At 36.8% G+C, this 23,380-nt stretch overlaps 2 protein-coding genes across 3 annotated transcripts in view; one reads left to right on the top strand and one right to left on the bottom strand.

Moving 5' to 3' along the window:
* Window positions 1-23,380, top strand: part of FANCC (FA complementation group C) — a 76,421-nt gene that overhangs the window by 35,119 nt on the left and 17,922 nt on the right. For both annotated transcript variants that reach the window (XM_053931924.1, XM_053931925.1), the window contains exons 5-8: window positions 10,646-10,765; window positions 11,557-11,621; window positions 13,717-13,881; window positions 16,692-16,848. In XM_053931924.1, coding sequence (XP_053787899.1) covers window positions 10,646-10,765; window positions 11,557-11,621; window positions 13,717-13,881; window positions 16,692-16,848 — 507 coding nt within the window. The remainder of the gene's footprint in view (window positions 1-10,645; window positions 10,766-11,556; window positions 11,622-13,716; window positions 13,882-16,691; window positions 16,849-23,380) is intronic.
* Window positions 12,717-23,380, bottom strand: part of AOPEP (aminopeptidase O (putative)) — a 237,673-nt gene continuing 227,009 nt past the window's right edge. The window contains exon 18 of the mRNA XM_053931915.1: window positions 12,717-13,211. The gene's annotated coding sequence lies outside the window, so the exon portion shown is untranslated. The remainder of the gene's footprint in view (window positions 13,212-23,380) is intronic.

Genomic DNA, 23,380 nt, shown 5'->3' on the forward strand with positions numbered 1-23,380 from the left:
GCATCACCATTATAGGTGTATTTCATGCTTTTTTTGCTAAGAAGTTCAGTGGACAATTTTCTCCCCTTAAACTTTTAACAGCATGATACTTAGGTAGTCCAACCCAAAAGTGATTAAAGTAATTTTTCCTGAATATCATTGTAAATTAAATGCAGTATTTGCAATGTGTACCTGTTGGAAGTATAAAAATGGGTACATACATTCATTGAAAAAAGCATAAATTTGAGATTATAGTTTTTCTAGAAATTATGTAACTCACAGATTTAAAGTAAAAGTGAAACAATCTTACAGTCCACTCTTTCTGAATTTATTCATCCCTCTTTTCCACACCTTTTTTGTGTGGATGAAAGGGATTCTTCAGTGAGAAGCTTGCATTTTGGCTTTTGAAAATTGTGGAGGGAAGAAGGAAATTAATTCTAAATCACTGGCTAGTTAAACCAGAGAGCTTTAAAATAAAAGGAAAAAGATTTACTGTTTATTCTGCTAGAGCTACTGAATTTCCTTTTGTAAGTTTGTGTAAATCTGTGTTTCATTTCAGCATCAAAAGTCTCCCCTTTTTAATACAAAGAGTAATAACTCTTTCTAGGTGGGTATTTCTTAAAGAGAAAGGAGACAGTATAGGGAAGGAGATTTGAAACATCTTTTCCTTTCTGAGGCCAAGAGTAGACTCAAAGCTTGCCAGCCCAGCAGGTCTTCAGCTTCTTTCTTATGATTTCTGAGGGTTTTGTTAGTGACTTGCAGATGGAGCTTAGGCTTTTAAACTCATCCATTAAAAAGTTTCATGCTCTTAGCCACAGTAATAGTACAGCATGTTTTTACTGTACTAGTGTCACAGAAGGTAACTGAGGTTGAATTGGTGAGGGGAAAACAGTGCAGCCTTCCCTTCCCCTCCCCATAATTTTCTTTTCCACATTTCATTTGGAAATTAGGATCATGTAACATTTTTCATCCATTTTAGGAAACAGAGGTAGAATATGAGTCTAGCCTTTTTACTAAGCCTCATGTATCAGCAAAAGTAATACAATTCATAGCATACTTTAATTTCTAAAGAAAAAGCATATTTGTCTCAATGAGTTTTAGAAAATTTTTTTCAGATAAGTTTTTCTAATAGGTTTTCATGGTTCTTTAGTGTACTTTTGCCATACTTTTAAAATCTTCTTAAAGAGAAAAATGCAGTTATGACTGTTGAAACAAAGTTAAGGAAATTGGCCTAATATAAGAGCACCTAAAACAGTTTTACTGAAAACACTGACTGAAAGTGAGCCTGCTTAATGCTTTAGGGACAGAACAGGGTTAAGAGTAATCATCAGGTAGAGTGTGGAGAACTTCACAGAATCTGTTTTCATGTCTGGGAATATGTGAAAACCAATGAAGTCTGTGTATTAATTTCTGAAAGAACAGTACTATTCCTGTAGGTTTTTTTTTTTTGGGGTTTTTTTTTTTTTTAGCTCAAAAGTAATTCAGTCTAGTCATTTATCTGTAGATTTTCTGTAACTTGATCACATGCTTGAATGACAAGATCCTTGTCTTTGTAGGAGTGTTTAGCAGAATAATTTGTTTATGATCAACTAGTCTGTCATGGTTATCAATGGAGATTTAGATGTAAGCAGATATCAGACTTATGTTCCAAGTGAAGAAGGACTAAAATGAGAAGATACAGTAAATCCTAAACATGGTCAGCAGTTTTATTTAGTATGCTGGCACAGAATTTAGCTAATGGAAACCATCCTGTAGATGCATGTATCCATAAACTGTACTGAAACAAAAAAACTCCCTGGCAGTAAATGTCAGAAAAAAATGTAGGAAGCAAACCTCTCCTATCCTTGTACTTAGTCACTTTGACCCTAATTAACTAAATTACTGAAGAATATTCCAAGCTTTCTTAATGTTAATCGAAACTGAAGTGGTTTCTTTTTTGCAAAACCTCTGAGTGATTACTGGAATAGACTCAGTTTGGTAAAGTGAGAGGTTGTGTTGAGTAGCTAATAACTGAAATGTATGCGTGTGTGTGATTTAACATTTTGTCTTTTGAAATATGTTTTAACCAGTTTTAATTTTAAAGGAGAGACTGGAATTTTTGGTTAGCTTATCAATGGTATATTTAAAGATTTTTTTTACTTTTTTTAATGTAATATGCTGTCACATACTGATAATAATTGCTATTCACAAATATATGCCATGTAATTTCTTCCAATCAATACACTGAGAATTTTATAAAATATTGAGAAAACAGAATAATTTTGAGTAAAATAGTACTTTAAAAGCTAGATGATATTTAAATCTGTATGGTGTTTGATACCTTATTGTGGGAAATGCAAGCACAGAAAACTCCAAGCCTTCTCCGAGGTCGTAGGTCAAACACTGTATCCATTTCTATCTCTGAGTTTGTATGCTGGAGGCAATGGGAGCTCTCTGTGAAGATAAGAAGGAACTTGAAACTTTTAAACAAACTATAGGGGTGTGAGAGTCAGAAAATGATTGTACTTCTATAGTTTGTTTAAAAGTTTCAAGCTCCTTCTTATGTTTCCCTTTCTCTATAGTATCAGGAGCGGCTAAAGGTAACAGCCCGAGCTGCAGGCGCAGTCTGGGCAGCAGGAGCAGGAGGGGGGCCCACCCGAGGCAGGGGTTTTGCCTGAGGCAGGCAGAGCCACAGCATGCACAGCTGCAGTGAGCAGCGGAGCTGAGGGAGTTACCAAGGGTGCAGCTGGACTGAACTGTTTGTTAAATATCTTGATAAGCACATGGCATACTGGAAGCAACCTAGGGACTGTAAAATCCCGATGAGTAACCACGTCATATAGCTTAACTCCAACAGCATCCCAAAAAGACATAGTAAAAGCAAATTCGAAATCTGCATTTTCAAAATTTTTCTGTACCCACCTTAAAAGATCTTTTAAGTTTTTGCTTGGGTATGGCACAAGAGTTAGATCTTACCAGAGTATAAATGTCTCTCTGTTCTTTGGACATCTCTTGTCCCGTTCCCCAGAGCTCACCTGACTTCTCTTCACAGGTGATCCTAGTTGGGCTCAGGGTGGGCTTGGTCCAGCAAGAACGGTACTCTGCTTCCTCTCAGCAGCTGATTGGAGCTCGACTCTCTCACCCTCTTTTTGGGACTTCCTTTAACTATCCTCCAGGGCAGTCCCAAACTGAGATTTGTTACCTCACAGGGTGGGCACCAGTTGTTCGGGATGCAGAAAGATGGGGTAGACTGATGAGGTGTTTAAAAGATGGTTTATTGCAAAATCAGTCTGGTGGAAGGATGAGACTAAGATTGTTAAATTCATAGTTATCACGTTAGAAGCCTTGTATCAGAAGCTGTTACTTCTAATTAATTCTAGTTACAATGTCTTCTATAAATTTCTTATCCAATCAGCTACTTCCACAAAGCTCACTAGCATCTTCATAACCAATTGCTAATTGCTACGTTTTACACGATTTACAGCAATGCGTCTTTTTATGTCCAATCATATAACTCTACAAAAACTTATTGCGGTATCTTCTACTTTTTATCAACTCTCTAACAAGTTCTGTTGTGAAACTCCAAAATCTTCTACTGTTTTCCTTAATACATTTGTTCACTTATATAAGGCCTATATCTACTTGCTTAAAACATATTTCTGCTTAAACTACAAATCTTCTTATTTCATGTCTGTTTCACTATTCTATTCTAAAGCTCCAAGTCTTCTCCAAAGTCTTAGGTCAAACACTGTATCCATCTCTATCTCTGAGCTTATATGCTTGAGGCCTTGGGAGCTCTCTGTGCTTGCATTTCCCACACCTTATATTCTTTTACATTTTGATTTTGGTTTGCAGAAAACTGTTTTTCTGTCTTCTCCTGGAGCCATGGAGCAAGTGAGCAAGAGGTCTTAGAAGCAAAATTAAAAGTCACAGACTTTGTTATTAATGGATAAGTATGTGGAAATAATATGAATATTGTATTATGTCAGCATCCCAGTCCTAGAATTCATTTCGTAAACAGTTGGTGAAATGGTCTTTAAATGAATGTACTGCTTTGTTATTTACAGACTTAGCCACCATGAGTCTTCAGAACTGGCTGCTTATTTCATAGTAAGAAGGTTTTAAAAGTACCAACTCTGTGTTTTATTGCAAATTATTCAATCTAGAGTATATGAGACACGATAAAACTCATGATAAAACATGATAAAAAGGTCTTTAGGCAGGATTTTAAAGAAAATATTACTAAAAAATACTTACAGGAATTTGAGCTGCTGAAAGCTAGCAAACAAAAGATTAATTTATATTTACAAAACACATCAGAGCAATGTGTATCTCTTGCTTACTGAGGACTCTATTTAAATGATTTAGGCAGTAATGTGGACTGTTAGGATCCTACATTTAAAGAAAAACCCTATTATGTAGTGGTTTTATATTTTTAAATTATGACTGGAAACCATATTGTCTGATTTATCTGTAATGTAATTGATTATATAGTTTTGAATTACTTTTTAAGCCAGATTAGAAATAGAATTTGACTTCTTGTTTTCTAGACTTGTGTTGAAAGCCATGGGCCATATGGGTGTAGAGGAAATGCCTAAGAGCAACACTGATGTACAGACTCCTGAAGTCATTGACATACAAGAAATTCTTATTCCAAAGTCTTATTAAATGCAGATAAGAAATAGCACTTACATCTAAAACTTCTCTGAATAAGATGCAGTTTTTCATATTACACCTGCTTTCTTTTAGTATAGAGCTGAGAAAATCTGGTTCCCATTCAAGCAGATAGAAAGGTCAGCCTGGTACTTGACCAGATTTCAGAAATTTCCACTTGAGTATGTATGCTGTACTTACTCCAATGGATTTACATAGACCATAATTTTCTGCAAAATATCCTTAATGGTCTCTTCTTAAAAAATAACTGCAGTTTGTGTTTTCAATCAGAATACACTTCAGAGAATTATTTCTTTAGAATAAATGATAGATTATTCCATTTCATCCTGCTCTTCTGTTGCTTTGATAGACTCATCCAAGATGGCAAAAAAGAGCTTAGTATCATTGTTGGGAACTTTTAATTAGTCTCAGGTTTGAATGGCTTATCTCAGTGAAACCATCCATCTCCACTGTTCAAAATGCATTGTAGCTATTTTTTTCATGTCTGCTTCTGAGGACATTCAGAACCATAAATATTTTGGAATGAGTATGTTGAGAAGTTTCCAGAAATAAAGTGCTTTATCTGCCTCCCCTGGAATGTCTTTGAAACTGTCATAAATTCCAGGACAGTTGCTACACAAATACAGTTACTAGCATAAAACTTGCCATCTTGTAATAAAAATTAAGTTCTGTTTGTGTGTTGATGTCTAATTTCAGAAGTAATTGTGTCTTTAATTCAAGCTTCTATATTTTTCCCCATTGACGTGTGCAGGAAAATATTGGCTATTTCAGAAAGCAAAGGGGTAAAAGGGTTCAGAGCTTTTGGATCTCTGCTTGGTAAGTACAGTATCAGAACCTAAAGCACCTCCTGCCTTGCTGGATTTGTGGACACTAGTTGAGTTACTGTTTGCCTGGGACTATGTTACTTAAATCAGTGGAGGGACAGGTTCTGCTCCATAAATAATTTCCAGGCTGTCATAGAGTCACCTGCCTCATGAGATGGTTGTTACAAACAAAGTTACAGAGTAACTCAACAAATCCCATGGAAATCAGCCTTAATTACTTAAAGAGGAGTATTCGAAGAGTTAGTTTTGGTTGTGTGAAAAGTATTTTAGTTAGTTAGTCCACTTTAGAATCATAGAGGTTGGAATAGACCTACAAGATCATGAAGTCCAGTGTTAACACTGCACTGCCATATTGCCACCTAACCATGTCCCCTAGAGCCACATCTACACAGTGCCTTTTGAAGACTTCTAGGAGTGGTGATGCAACCACCAATAGGCAGTCTATTTCAATGCCTGACAACCCTGTCAATGAAGAAATTTTTCCTGATGTCCAGTCTAAACCTCTCCTGGTGCAACTTGAGACCATGTCTTCTTGTCCTGTCAGTTGTTACTGAGATTGTAACAGAAGAGACCAACCTCTGCTGGCTACACCCTCCTTTCAGGCAGTTGTAGAGAGCAATAGTCTCCCCTCCTATTCTCCAGCCAAATATACCCAGCTCCCACAGCTGCCCCTCATAGGGCCTGTGCTTCAGACCTTTCACCAGCTCTGTTGCCCTTCTCCAGACTTGCTCCAGCCCCTCAATGTCTTTTTTGCAGTGAGTGGCCCAGAACTTCTCTCAGGATTCAGGGTGTAGCCTCACAAGTGCCAAGTACAGGGGACAATCACTGCCCTGTCCTGCTGGTCATACTATTGATGATAGAGGCCAAGATGCCATTGGCCTTCCTGGTCACCTGGGCACAGCTGGCTCATGCTCAGCTGTTGTTGACCAGCACTCTCTTTTTCTTTTGTTTTCTTTGTCTTGATATCCCGTCTCTGGACCATCCAGAGAACAAGGACTACTGTGAGGTGTAAGAACTGGAGATTTGTTTTCCTCCCTTGCTTTGTCTCACCAAATATCCTATCCCATATGTCATACTGAATTTTGTTGTGGGAGTGGGGAGATAGTGGAGGTATGCTGTAAGGTCTTGTAGATATGAAGCAGTGTGCTTACACTGATAAAGTTTATGAGTTTATGTCTTCGTGGTAATGCTTATAGGATTATCTGCCTGTTAAAGGTATTAGAAATCTCTCTGCAGCAGTGGATTTTGAATTATCTGCAGTATTACTCAGTATAAATTGCATTAGTACAATAAAGTCACTTGCAAGGTTGTTCAAAGAAGTTAGTCATTGTGAGGGCTTTATAAAAATTCATTAATTCATTTTCAGGTTGAATGGGATTTTGAATAGGATGCCTTTAATCCTAGACCAGAGGGATGGATTTCTTCTCTTGCAATTAAAGCCAAGGTGGTTTCCTTCTTACTTACTCAGTGGCGAGAGAAGTCAAGAAAAAAGTTGCTTTGGATATTATAGTGTGCCTGACTGCTGTTCATTTTCCAAAATCAGCCATCTTGATTCTGGAAATGCAAAAATAAAAGACACCAACTTATTTTTCCTTTTGAATGTAGCATTTCTGCTGCAGATCCACTTTCCTGGTTTGTAGAATGTGATAATAGTGGAATAGACAGTGAGTGGTAATTGATTCACTGCCAGGAATAACTGATGATTATGCAGATCACCACTTCTTAATTTTGTTGGGGTAGTGTAGGATCCATGGCTGATACCATCAGTACAGAACTGCATTTAGTACTGACAATTTTCTCATCGTGTACTTGAATACCTCGTAGGTATTGATCTTGAAATGATTCCTTGAAAGTCATCAGTATCAAATAAGTGTTCGATACTCTGGCTCTGTAACATGTCATGTTTTTTGATTTTCCAAATGCTTGGGGGATTCATAATGTAATACTGGAACCTGTCACAATGTTTGAATATTTGTATTGCTTCCTATGTATGTGAGAAAATCTGAAATATTTTTTATTCCTGTATAGTACTTTCTGAAAGAGTTAATTTCAAATATTCCCAAGCCCTTCTCTGCAGGGCTGCTCTCAATCCATTCATCCTTGATAATCGATATTGGAGATTGCCCCAGTCGAGGTGCTGGACTTTTCACTTGGCTTTGTTGAACTTCGTGAAGTTCACACAGGCCTTCCCGTCCTTCCTCTGGATGGCAGCCCTTCCCACAGGGAATCAACTGCACCACATATCTTGGTGTCATCTGCACACTTGGTGTTATTTGCAAGTGCTGTCAAGTGCACTTGCCGGGGGTGTACTTGATCCTACTGTCCCACTCAATCCCATCCCATTGATGGGATGACATTAAATATTCCTTATCCTAACAACTCATTTGTCAAATATGAGTGAAGTATCAGTACTAATTTTTCTTCCAGACAGCTCTTTGTTAATATAGAGTAGTAAAAGAATTATCACTTTCAAGCAGAATTATATAACAAATAAATAAGCTACTTTTTCTAAAGAGAAGAACTTTCTTTATGTGTTCTAGAAGAGTAAGAAAGCTTTTAAACTAAAAAAGACAAATGCTTTAACTTACTGTTAACGAATACCTTTGTTGCATGGAGGGATGTCTCAGGCTTTCCACTGCAACACTGACAGTAAAATGAAATACATTTATAATAAGCTAACTTAATAGCTCCTTTCATCTTGACTACAGTTGTGTAGCTTCCCTTGCCTGTGTTTCCCTTGCCCCCTTCTGGCTGTTCAGAGATTTTGTACATTTCAAGAAAAAAAAATCTGCAAATTCCTTGCACAGATCTAGTAAATTGAAAATGAAACAACAAAAAACCCCAAGCAAATATATAAGCAAGCAAAACCCCAAAACAATACCAAACTGAAAACCAATGCAGGAAAGTGTTGCAGGACATATGCAGACTCTGATGATGTATAGTCATTTTGTCTTCTCTTTTCTTCTACTGCTTGGTTAACACAGGCTGTTATATAAGGGTAGGGGCAAAGTAATTTCAAAAGTACTCTTCAGAAAGAGAGTGTTCAATTTATTTTACCCTTAGGAAAATTCTGGTTACAGAAAGAGTCGCTAGATAATAAATTTTGTAGTGTTACAAGTGAATATGTGGGGTTTTAAGCCACTCCCTCATTTAGCTGTCATTTGCTGCCATATCAGCCTGTCAAATACTTTTCAGAGATTTTTATGTTTATTGTCACTTTATGGTCAAACTTTTATAAGTTTTTCACTAATCAGTCCAACAGATTTTGTACTTCTTAAGCCCCTTCTTTACCTGTAGCAAAAGTGGCATCCCAGGTTTGCTGTTGTAACGCCTCCTTTATTTTGCTTTTGACTTGCATTTTGGTCCCTTATCTTTTTCTACTTGGCAAACTATCCTATTTTGTAGATACCCTTGATGGTGTTCTGAAAAGAAAATTTAACTTTAGTAATAGTTGCAAAACACAATAAAAACATATAACGGTTATTAGTTTTTATTAATAAATTGATTAATGCCTATTGGGAGACTGTACAGTTTAATAGATTTTAGCTTTTGTTTTTGACACATTTAGAGACTTGTACATTTTAAAAATCTGCTATTTTCTTTTTCTTAAGAATGCAAAAATTGAATGTAAGTTACTACTTCGAAATTGTGTTGCTGCAGCATTTTTCCTCCTCTTTGGTTTGTGGGAATTCTCTGAATGGCAATAGAACAGCACTTGCTCCTGTTGAGGGCTATCTAGGAAAAAGGTTGTACAATGAAGGAAAAGGATATTTTGGCATTTAACTTAACTCTTTAAGGTAGTAAAAGAATCCTAAGTACAATAAATTAGGTGTTCCAAATTCTTGTTACTTACTTTGGTAACAACAAATTTTCTTAGAACTCTCATGTTCTTCTGCTGATTCTTCTTTCTCACATCAATCAAACATAGATTGAATATGTCTAATTCCAGGACTTCTGAAGCAGTTGCTTAGGAATGTTCAACAAAAGCATGTATAAATACGAGTTTCTGAAAGGAGAAAGTAAGTTAATGAGATTTTAAAATTTTTTTAGTCTCAAAAATCTTTCATCATGTTCCTCTTTTTATTAATAAGAATGCATGGAATGAAGCAGCTTAAACCCATGGAAGTCACAGAGGTTTCATCTGAACTTTCCTTTAATCATATGTTTTTTAAATGAAGGCGTTTTTAAGTGTATGCTAATCCTGACCCTCTGTTACAAAGAATTTTATATTCTTAGTGCCATATAAAGTTTATATTTTAGGTGTCAGTGATACATAAAGCCCTGAAATGAATCCTGGAAAGGGAACATAACTGTTGTTATGTCAGCATGTAGCAGTCGAGAACAGGAAGAAATGAAAGCTGTAAAAAATGCAGAGCAGATAGTTTGATGATCAACATAGAACTATCTCAGCTCAATTGTGACACGTGGATACAAAAACCTGCTCAAGATTTTGCACTTTTGGTTTTCATAATGAGTTTCCTAGGGAAGGTGCTGGGGTGTAGGATCTGTCCAAATGATAGCAGAGCTGTATTTTAGTGCTGAAAAACTAGGAAAGCATGAGTACTGTGCTCAGAGTCCCCTGTGCAGGCCTGCAGAACCAGTGTACCAAATCTGTTAATCTGACTTAGAATCTGTCTTCAAAGGATTGCTTAGATTATCATATGATGTATTTAAAAGGCTTTAATGAAATGTAAAGCATTTTGTAGTGAAATTAGTAGAGAAGTAAATGTCAAGATAAGATTTTTATCATCATCTTCTCAAAATAATGAGGAAATTAAGCAAATTACAATATAAGACCAGCCTATGAATCCCAGAGCATCTTGAAAAAATGGTATGGAAAAGTAAATGTTAATTTCACACTTTCTCTTTTTGATCATGGTACTGATCAAAACTACAGATGATTGAAATGGCTCTCAGAGAACTGAAACCTAGCTAAGGGCGGTGAATGGTCTCCATTGCAGTTGGACAGCTGCTGAAATCGTGTAGTGTATGTGAATCCACATTTGATTGTAGCAGCTGCAGCATTTTTCTTATGATTGGTGGGGGCTGTCTGCTCTTCTGTATCAATGGTGTAAAATGCCCACAGCTCATCAAAAGGCCTTACCCTAGACAGAGTTCAATAGCTGTCCTACCCCTTTACACAGCTTGTGTTAGCCTGGAACTTTATTGCCATTCTGTTGATTTTTCAGAGTTTGCTGTGCCATCTCCTTTCTTCCTCTAAGTGGGAAAGTAATGAAGCGGAAACTAGTACATTCATATCAGCTCTGGGCTACACGTCAGCAGATTATTATAGTCACTTGGTTAAAAATGTAAGTATTTTGGGTAATTGAGATTTGACAATAATAAATCACCAGTTTATAAGCACATACATGGAGCTGTCATTGTGATAAGGAACATGAACTGAACTTTGTTTATCTTTTCTTACCTCAGTTACATTTACAGCCTTTTAAGGGAAAAAATAAAGTGGGAGATCTCTGGACAAATGAGAAATTTTTATTAGATTACACTATAACAGGTATTCATAAAAACAAAATTCCCATTCCTGTTGTTCTAAAACAAAAGAAAAACCCTATTCTATCATTATTTTTTCCCATGAAGTTTAAATTATATTTATTATTTTATGTATTAGAATGTAATCTCTCAGTGTTTTTTTTTACTGAATCTGCTGCATTTAAAATGGGAGATGAGCCCTAAATGTTAGCTGAAGTCACTTTCATATTTAAGTTATATAAAAATAGTGGGAATAATGTATCATTATATATTGATTTGAATTAGACAAAGCATGTAAAAATTATTAGTAATGCTCTTCTTAAAATTATGCCTTAACTCTTGGGAAAGCAGAACTAAGATTAATATCTTCTTTGTTTTAAAATGTATAAAGTATATAATGTGTAAAATCACATTTTGCAGTACAGTTTGTTCAGTGATTTGGAGAGCTGTAATATGACATCAGTAGTTAAAAAATTAAAAGATCAAGATAGATGAACAGAGGAAGTTACTAACTTTTACTGTACATCCTTTACAGTCACACAGAGAACCATGCAATTGGTTATTGTCAGTAAATGTAGTGTATTTTATTTACTTTTATTTTATTTAACAGATGGTTGTTTCATTAGTAACAGAACTCAGAGAAAACCAGTTCAATGGACTTAACATTCAGGAGAGGTAGGTGTTATCTAAACATAAGTTTGATGTGTTTTGGTTTGGGTCATTACAGTTCAGTGAGGATCATTTTACAGTCTTGGGCAACTTAGGCTTCTGTTGAAAAGTTTTGGATACATATGTTAGATAATTTAAGGTGTGGACAAGCTTGATAAGTTTGGCTTCACATAAGAGTTCATACTTAAACTAGGAGTAGTAGAGTGGTTGGAAGGGAACCTTTAAAGGTCATTTGCCTGGTGGTGCTGTTGTCACTCTTTGTCACATGATCATGTTCTTTTGCTGTCTGATTTGTGCCTTTCTTGTCTCAACTTGGCTATTATCCTTCCCTTCCTCTTTGCATCTACATATTTGGTAAGGAAGATTAAGTGAGCTGAATTTGTTTAGAACTGATTTTAGTATTAAAATTATGGACACAGTTAATGAGGAGTATCACGAAGTTTCTTTCCATGTAGAAACTAAATGCCCACATTTTAAAAAGTAGGGTGAAACAGACTTAGCTGAAAAGCTAGTTGAGACTGTGGAGAGAGAAACACCTGATTTCTGCTGGGACAAAGACAAAACTTTGAATTTAGGTTGATTTCTGAGTGTAGAAATTATGATATGGGTGTTTATTCAAATTCCAGAGACAAAAGTAGTTTGCTTTTAGAGGTGTACATTTTCTCCTTTCTCCACTTAGTGATATTTTAAAAATTCAGATGATAATATTGTTGCATGTTTATTGTACACAGTGGAGTGGATTGTGCACTATTTTCCAATAACATATTTTGAAGATTATGTAGAACAAAACTACCTTTACAGGGTTTTTCTTCTGAAGTTAAGTAAGAGTAAATTCATCTGCTAAATTTTGCTAATCCTGGATAAAGAATTAGAAACATAATTTTCTAAAGGGAGCTGATGTAGCGTTTCAGGTCTGTGTATCCTGGAAAATACTGCTGCACAATAAGATCATCCCAATAATTACCATTCTTACAAAAACACTTGTAACAAAAGTACATTTTGAAGCATTTCAGTATAAGAAACGTTAAACAAATATTTAATTGGGTAATTACTCAGAAACGTGCATCCTTGAAAATGTGTCATGTTTTATTTCTCTCTCTGTTTAAATGGTGATGATTAGTACCTTGTGTCCTTGCTGCTGAGCAGCTTTCTTAATTCCCATCTCAGGTCTTCAGAAATGTATTGATGACTCCTCAAAGAAAATACTTTCAAATTCTTTCAGAGAGTGCACTTCTTTTAGTGAATCAAGAGAAATTTCCAGGAACTCAGGGAAGTCTTTTACAAACAATACAGGACAAAATTTTAATTTGCTAGAATTCAGTATTTCATAGTTCTTTGTCTTTATAATGTCTTCCTCTCAATGCTACAGTTTCATGTGCTAGAAACAATATATATTCTCCGGGAAAGTTGTGTTGTCTTTCTGCAATCTAGTCTGCCATTTTAATTTTCTTTAAGTTCCCAAGTTTCTGTATTTTCTTTACGTTCCACATTCCACTGTCTTTAACCATTTCCAACCATGTAGTTTTAGTGAGAAGATCCAGCAAGTGGTTTGTGCATTAAGATCCAAAGGGGCTACATATTTCTTCAACTATAGATCTGTAAGACAAAAATTTTCCAGCTGAGCACTTGAAGACAGCAAGATTCATAAATTGTTTCTGTTAAGAGGAAAGAGAGGTTAAAAAAGCAACAGGAGGCCTGAAAAGCAGCTAGGTTGTCTCTTCTGGGGATCCAGGAAACTTGCCTGGGAGCTATGAATCTCTAGTCTTCCTTCACTGACCCTGGGAAAGACAGAGAAGAGTCTGCTAGGAAGGATGTTGTGATGGAGCCAACACAACTGGGTTCAATTCAGAATTGTGTTGATATCCCTCACATGGTTTGCTTTGAGTACTTAAATATAAAAATTTTATCTGACTTCTTAACATTGTGCGCACAGTAAGGAATGATATGTCAACCAATCATTCTAGTAAATAATTTTTCAGCAGTTAGGTATGCATGTCTTACATTTAATATTCTGTAATTAATTAATGCCCTTTTTTTTTGCCTAACAGTTTAGAAATTATGACTTTTCTGAAATATTAACTGTGTTTATTTTTTCCCTCAGCATTTCAGCCAGTCGTGTGAATGCTGTTTCCATTTTCTGTGTGCCTCTCATTACTTTGCCTGATCTAACTCCATTGCTGGAAACTCTCCTTCTTTACCATGGAGGGTCATCAAAAGAAATTCTCAGTTCAGAGTTTCTAGAGGCTGTGAATGAGGCCTTTTTAAAGTAAGTAGCAGGGTTTGTATTGTTGTTTTGCTTTTTCATAAAGACTATAAATCCAATGTCATTTTTCTAGGTTTGTATGCTGAATGTACTGTATACCTTTCTAGTAAAATATCTCCTTTGCAGATAAATAGCAGAGCTGAGGATATGGGCCAAAGCAGAATTTCACATTGCTGTAATGCACAAACTGTGGCATAACAGCTTTAAATATTGACTGGGACTTTGTCTCATCTATTCCCTAAAAAGGAGGTTAAAACCTTCCTAGATTTTAGGAATTTTGTGGAAGTTGTGATAATTTTTCATGTAAGTGTATTATCATAATTCTTTGGGTTTTGTTTGTTGTTTTAATGAGTCTGAGAGAGGAGCAATTTGTGAAATACAGCTCTGCTTGTTTTGCTACCACTAAACTCACTGTTCTGATAAAATTAGTCTATGGATGAAAACCAGCTGAGTGAACCTGAGCATCATCAAGGTTGGCTATGCCAGGAAACAGAAAATGTCAGGGAAAGCACATTTGCTTGAGAATTGCTTTATACAAGTTGTAGCTGAGGCACTGTATTGTGAACAATTTTTTTTATACTAGAAAATGTCCCTTGTGAACATTTTATGTCAATTATCCATTTCTCTCCTTTTAAAATCAGTTTTAATTGCTTCCTCTGTACTCATCATAATTTTCAAGATGTTCCAGTGAAGATTCTTGTGGTGATCCATTGAGGGCCCCAGACAAAAATAGATAATTAATGGAAAAGTACAATAACTAATCCATGCATGTTACTAGAAGTTGAGGAAAAGGAATGAAAAGGACTGTGAATGTGGCAGTTTGTAGTGAAAGATGTGCCCAAAAAGACAGAGCTATCTTTCACTCTCACACTTGTCCATCTTTTGTGGCTTCTGACTGTTCATGTTCCACAAGTCTGAAAGACTTTGAGAGCAAGTTCACAGTTTCAGGTTCTGTACAGATGTTTTATTCTCATATCAGTAAGCTGATGGGCAGTCCATCATGACAGACTTCTGATACTTCATGTTGTGAAGCCATTGTTTGGATGGTAATAAGAGGTTCTTCTGACTGAAACAAATGTCTCTTTTCTTAACTCTTGAGCTACTTACTTATCATAGTGAACAAAACCACCTGATTTCACATGGCTTTTGACTAAGTGACTCTTGCAGGGTCCTCAGCAAAAGTGCAGTTTGCAAAACTTTCCCTGAGAGCAAATACAGACTCACACGTGCTTTGCATGTTATATCCCTGGACTGTCACTGAACTCATGTGGTCTTAATGTGAATGTGCTTATATTTTATTTTTTTCCTCACTCTGACAACTGACTTCTATTTTCCCTAACTCTGTTGAGTTCTGAACATGTTTTCTTTCTGAACGTGGGTGAAACCTGCCCCAGAGAATAGGCACTTGCAGGGCTCCAAAGAACTCAAAATTGTCCTGGTAGGACCATCTGCAAGTTCAGCTGTGGGAGTATAATCACTACAGTTAACTTCCTATATGGTTTTTATGTCTTAGAGTTGCAGCACATCTATGTAAATTTATGAGCTTTCTTTTCCTGCCATAATTTCTACAATATCTACCATGCTGCCACAGAAACAACAAGAAAGTTGATAGTGGCAAAATCAGCTAATCTCTTGTCATTCTTTATTTACTCTCATGTGCATATGTGCTTTAATAGTAATATTTAATAAAACAGCATCCTGAAACTGAGCATTGTTTTACAGTTTTGAAATTCTGGATACTTCAATGTATTTCTTGTCTTTTCATGTATACTTTTAAGGGCATTACATAATACTGTGGAAAAAATACAGGCTTTTTAATGAAATTCAAAATTCTGAGAGCTGATAATTAAACAAACATATGGCAAAATAAATACATCGAAAATAGATCCTAAAATGGCTTTGGTATTCTTTCTGTGGGTATTTTTCTCTTCTATCAGTAGCTTTAGCTTGCATGTAGTCTCCAGCCTAATTTTAGGTTTTTTAAGCTTAGCTTGATTTAAGACCAAGGCAAATATTTATTGTTATTTATATATTGTTTTGGTTTGAACATTTTAATTTGCAACTATCACAATAGCTACAAAATATTCTAGGGTGTTTGTGCCATGATATCTCTTCTTGGATGGTTAGTTTAGTATACTTTGATTCATGCTGGTCCACACTGTGCCTTTGGTGGTGATACAACACCAATTGCTGAAGTCTTTAGGTGAAGACATAACTTGTCTTCTTAACTATTTATCTATTAAATAGGTCTGGTCAGTGCTGGTGGGCTGAAGGCTTAGCTACCTCTAAGTAATTTTTTTCTTTTTTTTTTTTGTTATCTTTTTTTTTCCTTCCTTTTTTTGTTGTTGGTTTTGGGTTTCTTCCTTATTTCTCTACAAAGATAGGTAATGCTTTGGTGATATAGTAGAAATATTATGCAGGACCTTCCTGTTCATCTGTCAGTAGCTGTCTGAAGGAACTAGTTCGGATTTGAGAAGGCGCAAAGTCCTGGGACAAGACCTTTCTCGAGAGAGGAAGGGAACTCCAGACTTAAACCTTCTGCTTCCATTTGATGGGATCCAACATGACCAAATTTCTAGGTTTTAAACACATGTGGTAAAGTTGCATTTTTAGATTATGGTGATTTTCTGTCATTCTTTGCTATTATGATTTGCTATTGAACAGGCTGCTGTAAACAAGATCATCTCTCTCTTGCTTCAGGTTGACCTCTATGTCTCTTTTTTCCCCAATATGTTTTAAAAAACAAGTACTTTTTTTTTTTTTGTCTTCCTTTCAGTTACTCAGGGATAACAGTATTTTCCTCTCTAAACCAGGAAGAAGATCTCCCTTCCTGAATCAGCTGTCTTCAGCCTTTGGCTTCGTCACTTACCAAGCCTTGAAAAAGCTACCTTACATCTTTTAGACCAGTTGTTTTCCATTCAGTTGAATTCACTGGAAGAAGTGGCTCGTGTCATAAAAGACTCATTGCTGGTATGTGCAACATGTAGTACATTTGATACTGCTCTTTGTCACTCTTTGTCATCAGGATGTCACTGCTGATGCTTCAGGAGCAGCAGTTTTCAAATATTTCAGCATAGAGACATACGTCAGCATAAATGGCGATTATGGGATGTAGGACTTGTTAATGCAAGCCAAATCTTGAGTCTTACAAACATCACGATTTTTTTAGTTTTTACACTGAATTGGTAAAAGAGAAAAAAAGATTTCATCCAGTGATGAAGAATGGGTAAAAAAACAAGGATCCCAGTGGTGAGGGTGCTGAGAACCTTTCTCTGTCTTAAAAAATTATAAAGTCTGGCCAGGAAGGATTTGAATCTGTTTTTACTTCAATCTTTGTGCCCTTTGTCCAGCAGTCTGAACAACTGGAATCCCTTGTTATGGACTGATTAGTTACTTGGTTTTGTTTGCAAACCTGAACAAAATTCTTAATGCAAAACATTTGCTAAACTGTGATTAAAATTTGTTTTCAAATGCTTTGTTATGCAGAGCACCAAAAATTTTCCCTGTGAGAAAACCTGGCACAGTACTTTTTCTAAAATAATGAGCTAGTTTGCAGCGCAAAATGTAAATTTAATTGTTAATTGCAGTGTGAAATAGCATGTGTGCTATGCACTCAAATTATATGTTTCATAAAATGACAAAACTAACAAATGGCATATGGTATTTTATTTTCAGCCTATAAAACTGCTTACAGAGTATGTATCCTAGTCAGGAGAAGAATGCTACCTTTAAATATTCTTCCTTTTTAATTGAATCTGCAAATTTCTTATTTTAGGAATCCATTATGATACTTGCAAATCTCATAAATGGTTTGGTGTCAGCAGTTCTTCATATGCTGTCTGGGGATTTAGGTATTACAGCAAACAAGGCTATATACAAGGTCTGTGCCTATCAGATAGATACTATATGCAATTTATAATATATATCAGATATATTGTAAATTGTATCTAGTATCTCTTACTACACCATGTACCAGCTGAGGGAAAAAAAGATATCTAAATCTAGGTTATAAATATATAAAAAATGCCAAACACTAGTTTCAAGTGTTGTTTTTTGTTATTTATTAAAAATGTTCATCCTTCAGTTTCCTTCACATCCTGATCTGTGAAAAGAATGGAGCATTACTGTGCTAGCACACTTAGGTTGTCTTTACTTGCCTCTGCTCCAAAGACTTTGTGCTTTCAAAATAAGGTATTCACAAGACCAGTGTAGCAGCTTTGAAAGCTGGTTTAGAGAGGACATCCTGTGGACAAAGAATGGAATGAATGGAGCTGTAAAGAAGAGAGCTGTAGGCAGCTGTATTGATAGGCATTGATAAGAGGGAGGGTGCATATATGGAAGATGGCATAACGGGTAAAAACAGGATGAGAAGCTTCAGAGAGGCAGTATAGAAGGAAAATAATAAGTTCTGGAAAAAGTGGTCTAGATGCATAATGATGTTTTTTACAACATGTACATAGTTCATTGTGTGATATTAACTTAGTCAGCACTCTGAATCCAACAGTATATTAATTTAGCCTGCCTAAAGAATATTTAAATATTTATTTAGGAATGTAGATGTTTTGGCAGTTAGATTATGGTGTTTTAGGATGTAAGCTCTATTTACCTTATGGATATGGTAATAGTGGAATCATGAGACAAAACTAGATTTCTACTTTCCTACTTGGAAGAAAACCTTTAGAGGACAAATAGTCAGAAATATGTTAGTGATTTGATTATAGTACATTATAAGAAGGACATTTCAATAAGCTCTTTTACAATTGCATTATCAGAGTAACCTATCTAAATCAAGTGTCTTGATACAGTAATCATACTGTACATAAACCTCACAGAGATCTAAGGTTTCCAGATAGTTGTAAATTACTGTACTTCTCTTATGAAATAAACTTGATCTATACTACTCATATATTTTAATTCCAAGAGTTGTTGTTGTGTGATGTGTTGTGTGATAGTCCACTAACTTATGTTCATATGGCATGCTATTATATTTGTGAGTTTGTGGCTAAACTGAAATTAGTATTGGAAATTCTGTAGTTACTCAGAAGTAATAACAAGTGAAGCGATCATCACAGATAGTCTCTTAGCTTGTTGGAAATTGAGTGGGTGAGTCGATGTCTTCCTTTCTGAAATAATTTTAACATTTGTATGTCTGCATTAACAACTAAATGTGCAGTAAATACACAGACTACTATTTTATATTTTACAAGGAATGGATAGATACATATATACACAGATTTTTAAAGCCTGTGAATGTAAGAAGAGGTGTGATTGAATTGGTGTCATTTATAGTTTCTGTTTGATTCTGAGACAGCTTTCCAAAGTAGGTTTTTTTGTTTCAAAGGTATGTTGCAAGAAAAGTGCAATAGGTTGAGAGGGCTTAAAATTTGTTGTCTTCTTCTTTATAAACAATCTGTTCTTGCTGCATTTTGTTTTCCACCTTGTCAGCATGGAATCTTAGAATCGTTAGGAAAAGAGCTCAGAGATTGAGTCCAATCTTTGACCAAAAACCACGTCAACTAAATAATGACTCTAAGTGCTACATCCAGTTGTTTTTGGAACATTTCCAGGGATAGTGACTCCTACACCTCCCTGGGCAGCCTGTTCCCATGTTTAACCATCCTTTCACTGACAAAATTCTTCCTGATGTGCACACAGGTTGACACTCTGTCCTCTTGTCCTGTCACTGGTTGCCTGAGAGAAGAGGCTGATCCTCGTCTGCCTGCACCCTCCTCTCAGGCAGTTGTAGAGTGATAAGGTCATCCCTGAGCCTCCTTTTCTCTAGGCTAAACAACCCCAGCTCCCTCAGCTGCTCTTCACAGGATGCTCCAGACCCTTCACCAGCTCCGTTGCCCTTCTCTGGACTTGCTCCAGCCCCTCAATGTCCTTGCAATGATGTGCTTTGCTGAAGTCCACGTAGACAATATCCACAATTTTTCTCTCATCCAATAGGCAGGTCACCTGGTCATGAAAGGCAATTAGGTTGGTCAGGCAGCCTGTCCCAAACCCCTGCTGGCTGGGCCTGATACCCTGGTTGTCCTGTATGTGTGATGGCACTCTTAAGATAGTCTGTTCCATAACCTTCCCTGGCACCAGGCTCAGGCTGACAGGCCTGTAGTTCCCTGCATCCTCCCTTTCACCATTCCTGTAGATGGATGTCACACTGGCCAACCTTCAGACATCTGAGACCTCAGTTAGCCAGCACTGATGATAAATGATGGAGAGCAGTTTAATGAGCACTTCTGCCAGCTCCTTCAGTACCCTTGGGTGGATCCCATCTGACTCCACAAACTTGTGATAGTCTATGTATCACAGCAGGTCACTCACGACTTCCTCCTGGATTGCAGGGGATCTATTCTGCTCCCCATCCCTGTCTACCTGCTCAGGGGGCTGGCTGCCCTGAGGATAATGGAGCTTTCTATTAAAGACTGTGGTAAGGAAAGCATTAAGTACCCAGCATTTTCCTCATCCCCAACAGGGGACTTTGTTCCCTTCCATGTCTAGTAAAGGATTATCGGTTTCTCGAGGTTGGGATTGAAGATACTTGAGACGGCATTTCATGTTCAGACTCAGGTGTTTATTATTTCTTATCTATGTTACAGTCTTACTACTGTGAGTTTGGCAGCTTTTTCATTAGCAAGGCACAAAATGGCTAACTAACTCTTGTTACAAGGTCTTTTAAAACTAAACTATGCAGTTAAGAAATGACACCTAGATTATTTTCCCTTTTAACCCAATAACTGATCCCCTGAAGCCTGCAATGCGGACCTTTCTGTCCAATCACAAAACATCACCCAAACCACGAAGAAGAAGGAAGAAGAAGGTAAAGAAGAACAACCTGTCTCCACCCTAAAACCTCCAACTTGCTTCATATTTATTTCTATATTCTAAAATCCCAAACTCCAAGTTTTCCACCGTGATATTACACACTTCTAACCAACTACACACCCATCTTCCCAGTGCTATAAATCAATTTTAAAAGTCTGTTCCATGACCTCAGGTCAAATGCAGTGCTGTCCTGTGGGTCTGTGCCTTTAAGCACAGAAAGTTTAAAATTCTCAGTATACAGGATTCCAATAAGGATGGAGATTTTTCTTGGCCCTCCTTTTGTAGTTAAATTATTTATAAAAACACTTTCTATAATCTTTCATAGCAGCAGCCAGATTGAGTTCCAATTGAGGTTTTGCCTTTCTGGTTTTCTCTCTGTATGACCTAATGACATCCTGACTTGCCTGTTCCTTCTTCCATAGGTCCTAAGCTCTTCTTTTTTCCCTGAGTTCCCATGAAAGTTCCTTGCTCAGCCAGGGCAGTTGTCTTCTCTGCCAGCTCATCTATTGCCACATGGAGATGGCCTGCTCCTGTGCCTTGAAAATTTATTTCTTAAAGCATGTCCAGCCTTCCTGAACCCCTTTGTTTTTACGAGCAGTTTCCTGTTGGACTCTCTGAAGTAGTGGTCTGAACAGGCCAAAGCCTGCCCTCTGGAAGTCCAAGGTAGAGGTTCTGTTGATCCCTTCCTTACTTCACCAAGAACAGAGAAACTCTATCATTCCATGGTCAGTGTGCCTGAGGTGGTCTCTGCCCACCACATGTCCCACAGCCCTTCTCTGGTTGTGAACAGCAGGTCTGGCCGGGCATGCCCTGGTAGGTTCCCCTACCAGCTGTGTCTGGAATTTACCTTCCACACACTGCAGGAACCTCCTAGACTGTCTCCTCTCCACTGCTGCGTTTCCAGCAGACATTTGGCAAGTTAAAGTCTCCCACAAGAACAGGGGCTAGAGATCATGAAACATCCACTGATAGAATATTTCACTTCATCCTGGCTGGGTGGTCTGTGACAGGCTCCCAGCAGGATCTCTGCCTTGTTGGCCATCCCTCTGGCTGTCACCCACAGGTACTCAGCCTTATGCCCACTGTCCCTGAGCTCTGTACAGCCAAAACCCTCCCCAGTGCACAGAGCCAATAAAAGAGGCATTAATGGGGAAGAAAAGAGGAAGGATAGAGAAAATTACTCTTAATGTTGATAGATTCAGGCACTTTTAAAACTTCTGTAAAAATATACTTATGCTTTAAAAATAAATGTATTCTTTAAAATAAAAACACATTTGGTGTTTCTTATTAGAAAAAAAGTAACATTTCCTGGTAAATATAAAATTCAGAAATAGAAATATGTAACACTTGAAATACAGCACCATAGTAGTTTCCTAAAGTTAGATGTGCATAAGTTCTGGAAGCGTCATGTCCAATTGTGGAGTGAGTCTAGTTGCATGTGAGTCTGGAAATCAAGAGTTACCACCTGAAATCTGTATGACCTTGGGCATGTTTACTTCCCCATGTTTATTCTTACTTGTGGTTGTTACAGAGCATTCTGCGTTGTGAATAAAATGCAGATTATTGTGTCTCTTTTTTCCCCCATTAACTAGCTTGTATTTTTCTTATTTTTTTTATTCAGTTATGGCTTTGTGTTATAAATAAGTTGTTTCAGAATATGTTTTCTAATAATACAGATACATAAGTGGTATAGTTCTTTAAAACTTGTGTCTGGAAAAGTTTTAAGTATATTTTTTCTATCATAATACCACACATGCAGCTCCAATTCTCTGTGTTTGTATCTTTTTGTTTAGTGTGTCTGTACTGTGCATGTTTTAGAAGTGATTGAACAATACATAGGGTTTGATTTCTGTGAAAAGCTGTGAATTATGAATGAATATGCTGTGAATAGTTGCAGACAAGATTATTGAAATGTAAAATGCCTTTTTATTTTGGAAATATAAGGAGATAATGCCAACAAGATTTAATGAAAATCCTTCCCAAATTCCAGAACTACTCCTGGCAGTAGCAGAATTGTGCTGCCTGCTCTTGACTGCTACACAATGAGCATCTTTGAATTGCAGGGTACACTTTTGCACTATCACAGCATTCTTGCTCTGAATGCTTGCAAATTAATTCCATACAGTCCATTGATCAAAATCTCGTTAAATTATGTAACAGTGGAGTTTGGGCTTGGGTTTGTTTTTTGTTTTTTCCCTTTTGACTACCAGTGATGAAATTCATATTGATTTGAGTCCCTTAGATAAAATCCTAGGGGCTATTAATTATGATTTTTTGTAGTGAGTACTGTTAGATTGCTGCTGTCTGCCAGAAAGAAGTGGGGAGTTTTTCACTGTATACAGCACATTTATTTTGAACTTGTTCAAAGTAACTAGGATTTGATCTTGCTCTGTGAGCTGATGGGCTGGTGGACCCTTTCTGGTTTGTATCCAGCCTGTCTTAAACAACAGTGCGTCGGTTCCTCATTAGAGAAGTGTGTATGCAAAAGTGGGTAGAGTTGTCTGAGAGGGGAGGAATTACAGAATCAACTGTTCAGCCCACAAGACCAAAAACATACTCTCCACTTCTCTCCTGGTCTAGCAGACAGCTCTGGAGATACAGTCCAATCTTTCCACAAACAAAGAAAGAAACAAACAAAACACGAAGAAAAAACCAAACCCCAAACCAAGGAGAGGCC

The sequence above is a fragment of the Vidua chalybeata genome, chromosome Z (genome assembly GCF_026979565.1).
Source record: "Vidua chalybeata isolate OUT-0048 chromosome Z, bVidCha1 merged haplotype, whole genome shotgun sequence".
In the NCBI taxonomy this organism is placed as follows: domain Eukaryota; kingdom Metazoa; phylum Chordata; class Aves; order Passeriformes; family Viduidae; genus Vidua; species Vidua chalybeata.